The sequence below is a fragment of the Bufo gargarizans genome, chromosome 5 (genome assembly GCF_014858855.1).
Source record: "Bufo gargarizans isolate SCDJY-AF-19 chromosome 5, ASM1485885v1, whole genome shotgun sequence".
NCBI classification, from domain to species: domain Eukaryota; kingdom Metazoa; phylum Chordata; class Amphibia; order Anura; family Bufonidae; genus Bufo; species Bufo gargarizans.
In genome coordinates, this window is record NC_058084.1 from 398654436 (window position 1) to 398666940 (window position 12505).

Consider the following 12505-nt stretch of genomic DNA (forward strand, 5'->3'; position numbering starts at 1 on the left):
TGTATGGTATCTGTGAAGTCCAAATAGTATAATGTTAAATATAGACCCAGATGGTGTTACAATCATTCAGGCGATGTAAATAGTATAGTATAGTATAGTATCGACCACTTAAATATGTTGCTGATAACCTAGGATAAAAGTAATGGCTACAGAAGTAGTGTCTGGCTACAGAAGTAGTATCCAATAGGAGTGACATAAATAGTAATACTGGCAGGGTCCTATATATATATAGCATCAGGGAGCGCACATACCTTAGTCTGTATAGTCATGAAGTTCTGGGATGGTGTGGGGACGCTACGAGTCTGTTTGTTTTATGAGGTAGCGGGGAGGCGTGTCTAGCGCCGGCTGCCCGGCGTCATTTATCCTAGGTTATCAGCAACATATTTAAGTGGTCGATACTATACTATACTATACTATTTACATCGCCTGAATGATTGTAACACCATCTGGGTCTATATTTAACATTATACTATTTGGACTTCACAGATACCATACATCAATGCCATCTGGAAATCCCTATTACAGAGTTCCATTTCAGACTACTACTTGCACTTTATGCCTCACCATATTATAGATTACCAAATGATGTTATATATGTTATATATGTCTATATGCATTTGGTCCGTTTTTTGTATTCTCCTAGATACGATAGAGACTTTCTCTCAAGACTGATGCAATTACTAATACTTTGTTAGACTATATCATGTGATTTAACTAAGAACTATTTACTATTGTTATATATGTAATTATTAATTTATAACTTATCCACATATTAGGCCGTGAACAAGGTCAAATAGACCGAAACGTTGGCCAGTGGCTTATTAATTTTTTTGGATGGATATATAAAAATGAAAAAAGATATATAAAGAAAAAGAAAAATAAAACAATTGATTCATAAGCAGCTATTGAGTGCCGTGGTTCTTTGATATCAAGTTATGTACCCTTACCACTGAGCACCGCCGACTATCTAAAGGAGTGCTGCTCAACTACCCTTCCTCAGGACTTTGACTCATAGGCAGTCCCTTCCAAAAGGTGGCGTTAGCGAGACGTTTTTCTTTCCTTCGCAGATTCTCCTTTACATCTTATTTTCCCATGGAGCATTGCCAATAAGGCTCTATACACTGCTAGTCTCCTTAAAAAACCTCTGTCAGCATACCGCTGATTAAAATTATACCTTTATTTTGTCTGTTGAATAGCTGTAGATAAATCTGCTTTTTATGTATATGCAAATGAGAACATTGGAGCACCAGGGGTTGGAGCCGAGTCCTTGGGGCACTGCTTTTGTAACATTTCTGTGCTCTTCACACTCCCCCCAAACCCTTTATTGACAGGGCTAGAAATCAGCATGCTAAGGAAAGAGCTGTGTCCTAGCATGTACATGTAAGCCTTACCATGTTGAGAATAGAGGTTTTCTAGACTTAGAAAGCTAATGCATATTACTGGTTTATTCAGAGGAACAATATATGATTATAAAGAAACCACTAGTATGTATGTACTGTCAATAGAGATTTTATATGCTTAGAAGGCTAATACAGATTACTGGTCTATTGACAGACACAATATATGATTATAAAAACCCCAATAATATGTATTAGCTTTCTAAGTATTGAAAATCTATATTCTCAATTTGGTAAGGCTTTAGCCTTTTATTTCCTGCCATGTTGTTGCCATGAATGTTATCATTGGGGGAAGGTAATAGGATTATTTGTGGCATGGGTTTGTGGGGGGTGAGGAGGTGGAATCAAGGGATAAAAACTTGGATGTGAATGTGACTTTTCAACTGTACTGAATAAAATAAAAACATTTTCATATTAAAATGTTTATTTCCCTGTTTTTTTTATTTTATAGGATATACTGAAAACAACAATAGAGTTTCAAAAACTAGAAAAACTGGAGTTCGGAGGTAGCAAAGGGAGCTCCTTGACTGAACAGGTTGTAGGTCTTCAAGAAGATTTCAATGAGAGATGCAAGGTGTTCAGAGAATATACTCAGGATCCAACGGATTATGCAAAAATGGTATTGCTTTCCTTAAAAAGATCACTTTCTTATGAATGTCTTTACTGGAAAAAATTTGATTCCATTACAAATAACTACTAAGAGCATGGGTGCAATAATAAGGATTATTAAAATGTAGCCTGAAAGAGTGTAAAATAAAATGAAAACTGCAGTACCACATGCCATACTGTGTAATGTTTGCTGTATAAAATATGCTGACTTTAGTTACACATCAGAAAAAAATGAGCACATGAATAGCAAAAAAGTATAAAGTAAAATTATTTAGTATCTCCCCTGAGTAGAGCACCTAGATGCACTGCTCTCGGCTATCTCTATCAGATCCATAGAGAATAAATGAAATGCAGCATGCATGCGATTACAGCAGGCCCTCAAATTAAAAAAACTCAAATTCAACTCCAACAGGGGTTGTAACCCACATTTCTCAGGCTCCTGAATGGATGATTTGCTGTCATGCAGTGACATATCTACATATTTTGTGTCACTGTGTATGTTTTTCCATTGAAACACTACATGGGAGCTGTAAGGGTACGTTCACATGTGTAATTGCTGTGGATATCTCTACAATGGAATTTTGTGTGGGAAATCTGCATCATTTACAGTACAAGCAAAGTGGATGAGATTTTAGAAATCTCTTTCACACTCAGCAGAAAAACATCAGAGCATAAACAGAATTTTGAATCCCCGGCTTGATAATCGTTGCTGTGGCTTTTACCCATGGATATCTACTTTTACAATGTAAAGGTTGAAAGCTGCACAAGATCCGCTGCGAAACCGGCATCAGTGTCACCACAAAACCAACTGCATTCTTCAGCCCGATCCGCTGCTGATTTTCTGTACCATAACAGCGGCCATATTAGTAATAAGTAAGGGATGACTGAATCAAATAAAAAATGTTGACTGCTAGACATGCCTCAAATGACGCACTCAAGACATTTTGCCCAGTTGACAGTCTTTGAGAGAGAACCCATGATTGGACCAGGAGAAGCCTCATTCTCATTTCTACAAATTGCCTGCTATCTAGGCCATTCTGGCCTCGCTGTTAGGAGGTGTTTAGAGCAGTGGTTACATGGGGGCCCATACACTCAGCGAACAGGCTCTGGAAGGACCTGACAGACCAGACCTGTAGAGAGGATCGCTTGATCTGCTGACAAGCAAGAGCAGCTCTCACAGTTCCGTTGTCCACCATCCAGACACAGGTGGAACCTACACACGTCTTTCTCTGTCAAGACCATTTTCAGGAGCTTGGCAGAAGTAAATGTCGTGTAATATGCCCTATATGTGTCCTGCCATTGACAGCCAGCCACCATCTCATTTGTTTGCAGTGGAATGGGCCTGGACTGCCACGGACTGAAACTGTATCATCTGTATTGACTTTAGCGACAAATTTAGGTACAGTTTAGGATCCCACAACTGTCTGGTTTAAGTATGGAGGTCTTATGGTGAGCACTTCAGTCCTGGCTTTGCTTTCGAGCGATACACTGTCCCAACCGCTGGTGTAATGATCTGAGGAGTCATTGCATACGACGGTCGGTCACCCCTAGTAGCAATACGAAGGACACTAACAGCTTAGTGATATGTGCATGACGTTGTGGGTCACACATTGTGTATGCCTCTGTGCCCAACCGTACCTTATCTTGTGTCCAGGCTACAGATGGCCCAACAGGGCACTAGAGCCTCCTTTCAGTTGTATAATTTTCCCCAATAAACTTATCCTTTCACTCTAATAATGTATTCACTTACATATATCATCATTACCTTCACACATATAGGGGGTCATTCATTAAGATGGTTTTATGCCAGTTTGTGATGTAAAAAAGTCACAAAACCCAGTTTTACACGTTTTTAAACTGCTATGCAACAAAATTTTGTTGCAGTGGCACTTTTAGGCCATTCTGGGGTGTGGGGGGTCCAGGCCTGGCAAATTCACTGACGTTTACGCCCTGCTTCCAGGCGTAAATAACATTTTAACTCTACTCAAGCCTGTAGGTTTCAATCTAGGCGCATGGACTGCCTAATTTTTTGAAGAGGTGCATGCTCCATCATAAATTAGCCTCTGTGATGCCAGAAGATGCACCTATCAATGTAAAATGTTTGACTTTGATAAATGACCCCCATAAAGTTTTATTCCATTCCAGCAACTCCTTCTTGGTGCATTATTATTTTTTTGTCAGTGAGTGTAGTTTGACTTGACTAGAAAGAAGAATAAAACTCTAGGATTTAGTTATTCATACTTGTTTTATTTTTGTGGAAAATGGAGTTTGCATCATTGTACTATAAGCTGGACTGCAATTAAAACTTTACATCAGTAAATAGTACAGTGTGTGTACATGAGGAATAAACTATTTCTGGCCACAATTTTTAGCAGCTTTCCCTTGTGTATGATAAATGCAAAGCACACCGATTAGTAGAAGATAATCTGCTCCCTAACCTTCTCTTACTCACTGAGAAGCAGCCCCAGGATTATGGGGACATTTTAAAGAAGTATTAAAGAATGTACATGTTAATACAAGCAATCTGATCCTTCTGTTCTGGACTGCAAATTTCAAAGAGAAAAGTATTGAGCAAGATGTTGGGAAGTAAACAGCTGATAACATGAGAATTAGACATTTGTCACTGATAAGATATATTACATAGTTTCTTAGGGTCACTTTTACTATTGATTGCAAAGTTGTGTGAAACGTTAGTGGCCATTCAAAAATGTTCCCACTAGTGATATGTATAAGATACTTATGTTTGCATTGATTGTATAAAGTTTGATTTATTTTCTTGCTTTTCACAGGAGTTTGAAAAGGATTACGCAGAGTTCAAAGCCACAGTTTCAGACCTTGAGACTCAAATTGCAACAATGATATGTCTTGCTTTTAAAGACTGTTCTGGCTTAGAGTCTGCATTCAAGGTAATATGTTTCCAGACAATTTAGCAGGCACTTGCCAGGAAGTAAGCGTTCCTTCCTGGCAAGTGCCTGCTCGTCATTGAAGAAGACCACACCATTTACATGCAGCGATCTCCTCCACAGTATGGGGAGGAGCGATTGCTAATACCATCACTCATCCCCATACAGTATTATTGTTTGCCAGCAGCAGAGGCATTTTAGACGGCATGATCTGCTGCTGGCAAACAACGATTTAGATGTCTGCTCAAAAATCATATTACCCGATGAACGAGCATTTCACTCTTTCATCGAGTATTTGGCAGCACCTTTACACCGTCAGATAATCACTAACGAGCGTTCCTATGAACACTTGTTAGCAATTATCTGGCCAATTCCCAGCCCCTGTAAAGAGGCCTTAAGTTAAATCAAAATGGAGTTACTTTGGACAAAATTAAGTAACTCTGGGCTCTGTGGAACCTGTATTTTCTTGCCTTACCTAGGAGTACAAGCCAAAGGCATAACTGTTCTTCCTCGCAATTTTACTGCTTTATGAATAATTCTTCTTCAGTTTCCATGAATCTAATTTCTATTGTGAACTACAGTATATGATTCTTCAGTGTAGTTTCTGATTGTTTTTTTTATTGCAGTTACTGGCTATCTCTGGTTATTTTCTTGAAAGACAGACCATATTGGATCTATTCAGCCCAAACTATTTCACTCTGCTCCAGATGTATAGTGACGAACTTGACAAATGCAAGCTGTTTTATGATGAGCACGTTAAACAGGTCAGTACCAGATAAAAATAACATAGTATACCATGTCAATTGCGGTAATATACTCCTACTCAGGTATTTTTTATTTTACAGATGGAACATTTTGTTGTACACAAAAATATGCCAACCCTTTCTGGAATCTTGAAATGGACTAAGGAACTGAAGGACAGAATACAGACAGTGTGGTCAAACTTCAGATTCATCCAGCACGAGTAAGCTTCTATCATATATATTATTATATGTAACTGTGTACGCTTTCCCTGTTCCATACCTGTAAGTACACTTGCATTTCTGTGAAAATGTTCTAATCTGATGAGACTACCATCATTTTCAATCAAACTCATTATTCTTATATCTGACATTTCTTAGAAGCATGGAAAGTCCAGAAGCTTCATCCATCTATCAGAAATATATGGAGATGATGACTTTGCTGGATCAGTATGAGGACAGAGCATATGACCAGTGGATATCTAAAGTGGATGATATTTGCAGATTCAATCTAGACCAACCACTTATAAAACGTAACCATGATGATGGTCTTCTCAGTGTCAACTTTGATCCCAAGGTACATACAGTTCCTTTTTTAATTATGGACATAAAATATATCAAGCTTACAAGTGACAATGTATCTCAGGGAGCAGTTTTAATTGTAGTCTATCTATCTCATATTTATCGATCTCCTATCTATCTATTATCTATCTTTTCATCTATACATCCTCATATAATATCTTGGCTCTTCATTTGGATCAACTTTGAACGTCTGTTTCCTAATATACTGCATTATAATTTTTTACATTTGCAATTTACTGTTTTTCTGTCTAATTATATCTGCAGTTAGTAGCAGTGTTACGAGAGGTGAAATATCTTCAAGTACTCAATCATACCGACCTACCTAAGGCTGCATTAAGTATTTTTGAAAAGAAGGAAATCCTACACAAGGTATGTAGGTTTTATGGGAACACTCAGAGTACATCTAAGGGCTCATTCACACAACCATATGAATGGGTCTGCATCCATTCTGCAATTCTGCGGAACAGGTGCGTACCCATTAATTTCAATGGGGCTGCAAAAGATGTGGACAGCACACCGTGAAATCCTGTGAATGTAGCTTAACTCTTAGGTTAGTGAAATTGTGTGAATGTAGCCTTTTTACTTAACCTGACATGTCTGTTTTAGGGGCTACTTGCATTCTCCTTGCAAATACAAATCTGGAGCATCTTTTCTTATGGCTCTATGATCTGACTCTCCTATTATTCCTACTATAAACTTATGAGTAAATTGCCAACTGGGTGTTAGCATTTCCTTTGTCAGAGGGCTGTGTCCATTCACAGTCTGCCATTGCCAGCAATTGGACAGTGTCATCCAGTTGGCAATCTACTCAGGAAATTGTAGTGGGCATAATAGAGGAATTGACACATCATAGAGGCATGATAATAGATGCTCCAGAATTGTTATTAAATGTGAAATACAATTATTTACTACAGACATGTCAGGAGTGGTAAAAGATCCTCTTTAAGATATTTTTTTTGAATGTATGACATATTACAGTAAAATGCATCCGAAAGATTACAGTTTTACATCTATTGTAATGTTGCTTTAACATGAAAATATGAATATCATGTCTATGTGTTAGATATTGCTACAAAAGAAGTGATACACAATAACAATACGTGATATCAAGGATCCTTAAAGCCCATGAATGACCTAGAATGCACCTATAGTCCTTTATGATTGTTGGCATGCACAGAGCATAGTTATTATTGGTTTGGCTGACGTAGCGGTGCTGCAGGAATCCGCTGACATCCGCAGCTTTCCTTAATCTTGCGTACTTTCCGTTTATTAGAGTCGTTGTCTTATTTAGACAGTGCCTTCCCATGTGGCCCTTCTACGAGCCAAAATGATGAGAGCCACAAATGCCACTGAAGGGTAAATGTATGTCTGGCCACAGATATCCCCTGGCGATAACAAATGATCACCATGGATTTCAGAAGCTGGACCAATGTCGAGCAACTTCATGTCTCCTTGAGAAAACACACTTTAGCAAGCCTTTAAGGGCTAATGCACAGGAACGTGTTTTCTTTCTGTCTCCGTTCCGTTTCTTTGGCGGACAGTATGCGGAACCATTCATTTCAATGGGTCTGCAAAAACAAAACAAACAAACAAACGGACGTTACTCCATGTGTATTCTGTTTCTGTATGTCTATGTCCCTTCGGCAAAAAAATAAAACATGTCCTATTATTGTCTTCTAGCAAGCAGGCAGTTGCCAGGAGGGAACGCTTCCCTCTCGACAATCGGGTGCTCAATCTGCCTGTGTAATACAGGCTGTAGCCTAATAGGCCCCACTTCTTGGTCTGAAAGGATGACTTTTCAGCAGTTATCTCATGATCACGTATAGACACAATGAGAGATACCACCTATATGTACTAGATAGACAAATATATAGAGAGAGAGAGATTTAATTTCTTAAAGGCCTAGAATGGTGTAAAATAATAAAATAAACCAAACTTCTCTTACTAATTCCCTACCACTCTCATTCTACTCTATTCTGTCACAACTCCCTGGTCCCAATCACTGGTTGAGGCCGGTCACTGCTGGACAAAACTTTTAATAAAACTGCATTTATATTTCTTCTGGCAGGTCTTTCTTAATTACATGTGGGGTATAATTAATTTAATTTTTTTCTTTTCTTTTTCATTTCACATTTAAGCAGTTAACTTAATTTCAGGTTGAACTAATTGTTAAAATAAAAAGCTACGGAGACCATATAACCTTTAAACTGATTGCTGTGTATTGTGCTTGTATTGGTCCACACTGCATCAATGATCAGAAGATGTAATTGCACTTATGGTTAGAGGAAGAAGAGTTTGCATGAATAAAGATACTATAGTAAGACTATTGTAAGCTCTCACCAGATCACTCTTGCCCCTTTTGTTCTCATGATCGGTGGGGGCTCAGCAACAGCTGCTGAGCCCCCTCAGTGACATGTCAAAAGTTTTGATCAGTTTGGGTACAGCACCCCTACTGATCAAAACTTTTGACATGTCACTGAGATCAAAAGTTTTAAACTACATTGAACTACTATTCAGCTTTATTAATATTTCTTTTCATTCCCTGAAAGTATATTGGCAGTTTGGAGCTTGTGGTCCATTGGTACAATACAGTAAAGAAGACCGTGCTGGAAGTAGAATACCCCTTAATTAAGGAAGACATGGCGGCTATCAATGAACAGCTAAGAGCCGCAGAGGAACGTTACACATGGAACAGTGGAGACTGCTGGGATTACATGGTTCAACTGAAATCTGTAGTCTACGATTTGGAGAGGAGATTACAGAAATCTAAAGACAATATAACTGCAATGCAGCAGATTATGAATTCTTGGGCTGAGCAGGCATTGTTTTCACGAAAAGAGAATAAAAAGGAATCCCTGATCAATCTCGAAGATAAAAATGAACGATTAAGTAAAAAGTATAAATCAATCCAAGACGATGGCTATAAACTGCGCAGTTTCGCTGAGGTACTTGTTTTTTCATTACTAAATTGCCTGTGACGTCTTTGAGAAATCTCATTTGAGTCAAACGACTGGTATACAAAAAAAAAACATTACTCAAATGTGTCAAGGTATTTTCAATGTTCTGAATGTGCTGATGTAATTTGTAATATGTGTTTTTAAGAATTTTATACTAGCGACCTCCCTATCAAACGGCATAGACACATACAGTACCTTGCAAAAGACACAAACAGTACCCTTCTTGACTTTTTTCATATTTTGGAGCCTCACAACCTGGAATTAATATGGATTGTTTGAGGATTTTCATCATTTATTTACAGAACATGCCCACAACTTTGAAGATGCTATTTTTTTTTTTATTGTGAAGCAAACAACAAATAGGACAAAATAACAGAAAAAGTCAATGTGCTTTACTATTCACCCCCCTAAAGTCAATACTTTGTAGAGCCACCTTTTGCGGCAATCACAGCGCAAGTTGCTTTAGATAAGTCTCTATGAGCTTGCCACATCTTACCACTGGGATTTTTGCCCATTCCCCCTTTCAAAACTGCTCCAGCTCCTTCAAGTTGGATGGTTTGCGCTTGTGAACAGCAATCTTTAAGCCTGACCACAGATTTTCTATTGGATTGAGATCTGGGCTTTGACTAGGCCATTCAAACACATTTACATGTTTTGCCCTTAAACCACTTAAGTGTTGCTTTAGCAGTGTGTTTGGGGTCATTGTCCTGCTGGAAGGTGAACCTCCGTCCTAGCCTCAAATCGCGCACAAAGTGGTACAGGTTTTGCTCAAGAATATCCCTGTATTTAGCACCATCCATCTTTCCCTCAACTCTGACCATTTTCCCAGTTCTGGCTGCTGAAATACGTCTCCACAGCACGATGCTGCCACCACCATGTTTCACTGTGGGGATGGTGTTCTTTGGGTGATGTGATGGGTTTGCTCCAGACATAGCGTTTTCTTTGATGGCTGAAAAGTTCAATTTTAGTCTCATCAGATCAGAGCACCTTCCTCCATACATTTTGGAAGTCTCCCCCATGCCTTTTCGCAAACTCACAACGTGCCGTTTTGTTTTTAGCTGAAAGTAATGGCTTTCTTCTGGCCACTCTGTCATAAAGCCCAACTCTATGGAGCGTACGGCTTATTGTCGTCCTATGTACAGATACTCCAGTCTCTGCCGTGGAACTCTGCAGCTCCTCCAGGGTTACCTTAGGTCTCTGTGCTGCCTCTCTGATTAATGCTCTACTGGCCCGGTCCGTGAGTTTTGGTGGGTGGCCGTCTCTTGGCAGGTTTGCTTTTGTGCCATGTTCTTTCCATTTGGTTATGATAGATTTGATGGTGCTCCTGGGGATCATCAAAGATTTGGATATTTTTTTATAACCTAACCCTGACTTATACTTCTCAACAACATTGTCCCTTACTTGTTTGGAGAGTTCCTTGGTCTTCATGGCAGTGTTTGGTTAGTGATGCCTCTTGCTTAGGTATTGCAGCCTCTGGGGCCTTTCAAAAAAAGGTGTGTATATGTAATGAAAGATCATGTGACACTTAGATTGCACACAGGTGGACATCATTTCACTAATTATGTGACTTCTGAAGTTAATTGGTTGCACCAGAGCTTTTTATGGGCTTCCTAACAAAGGGGGTGAATACATACGCACATGCCAATTTTCTGTTTTCTATTTCTAAACAATAGTTTTATTTAGATATTTTTCTCATTTCACTTCACCGACTTAGACTATTGTGTTCTGATCCATCACATAAAATTCAGATTAACAAAACATTGAACTTAAGGCTGTAATGTACCAAAATTATGAAAGAAGTCAAGGGGGTAAATACTTTTGCAAGGCACTGTAGCTGTGGTTCACCTGAAAACAGTGTTTTTCTGTTATTGATCCAAGGTTTGTTTCCCATGTTATGATATGTTTTCTTAATATGCAAGTTAGACCTTTGGTGCCATGAGGGTGTCACCATTGCTTTTGTTGCACACATGCTCCTTTCCTTTCTGTGGTCAGCCCCTCCATGGCTTCTTTGCAACTGTCTGGCCCTGTCAAAGCAGCAAGGGAGGGCTGGCCTCAAAAAGGGCAGAGCTTGGGTGCAACAAGAGTAAGGGTGATGCCCTCATTGCACCAAAGGCTTCATTTGCCTGTTTAGGAGAAGTATAATAACTCTGGAATGGAGCCTCGAATCACCAAAAGAAAAACAGTTTTTTAATCAGGTGAACAACAGTTATGTGTCTATGCAAACAGTGTAATAGGGAGGTCGCTGGTTACAGATTCCCTTTTAAGTAATCATTGGTACACTCTTTCATCTAATATGTAATGATGACATCAGCCTATCCATAGAGTCAAACCTTTAGCACAATTTCACGAGGTCCAAAAGTCTGTGCAAAATTCATATAGCTAAACAGCACTTTGAGCTCTATTTTCTATTACAGAGTTTTACACTCCCTGCATAGCCTTAGAGTTAAAGGAGTATTCTCAACTCAGACATTTATTATATATCCGTATTATATGTTATATATCTCATAGCTGCCTGGTGGTTGCTGTTTTAAACAGCAGACACTCGGGGCTAATGTCTGCGATCAGCGATAATACCGATTACAGACATATAACCCTTCAGATGCCATGCTGAAATGTAACCACAGCATCTGAGAGCCGAAAACCCAGAAGCACAGCACTTCTGGGGCTGGAATGGCTCTCCCTTGTGGCAGTTGGGGGAGCTGTTTATCCTCTGCAGTCACCGTGAAGGATCTGAGGCAGGGCTCCATAGGAACATAGTGAAATTCTCATAGACTCCAATGGGAATGGCGTAACGGTGAAAATCATCAAAATTAAATTTGTTTTTGTCACTTCGCTTCCCCAACTAAATTGAGTGAAAAGTGATGAAAAAGTCATACACACCCCAAAATGGTAGCAATGTCAAGCAAAGATCACCCCACAAAAAATTAACTACAGAGCTCTGTAGACAGAATAATTGTTATGGGGTTCAGGATATGACAATGCAAAGAAAAAAAAATATTTTCATTTATTTTCAGTATTAAAATACAATAAAAACGATATAAATGTGGTATAGTTGTAATCATACTGACCTGGAGAATGAAGAGCACAAGTCAGTTTTACCACGTAGGAAATGCAGTAAAAACAAAACCCATAAAACTATAGGGCAATTGCGTTTTTTCCCTCTAATTCCACCAATTTGGAATTTTTTCCAGCTTCCCACTGCATTGTGTGCAACAGTAAATAGTGCCATTAGACTTGTCCCGCAAAAAAAAAAAAAAACTCATACAACTATGTGAATGGAAAAATAAAAAAAGTCATGGCCCCAGGAAGGCAGAGAG

General features: G+C 38.9%; 1 protein-coding gene across 1 annotated transcript in view; it reads left to right on the forward strand.

Moving 5' to 3' along the window:
- DNAH11 (dynein axonemal heavy chain 11) overlaps positions 1-12505 on the forward strand; it is a 268017-nt gene that overhangs the window by 34491 nt on the left and 221021 nt on the right. The window contains 7 exon segments of the mRNA XM_044293255.1: positions 1849-2016; positions 4796-4912; positions 5536-5673; positions 5755-5873; positions 6031-6226; positions 6496-6600; positions 8781-9176. Of these exon segments, the coding sequence (XP_044149190.1) occupies positions 1849-2016; positions 4796-4912; positions 5536-5673; positions 5755-5873; positions 6031-6226; positions 6496-6600; positions 8781-9176 (1239 nt within the window).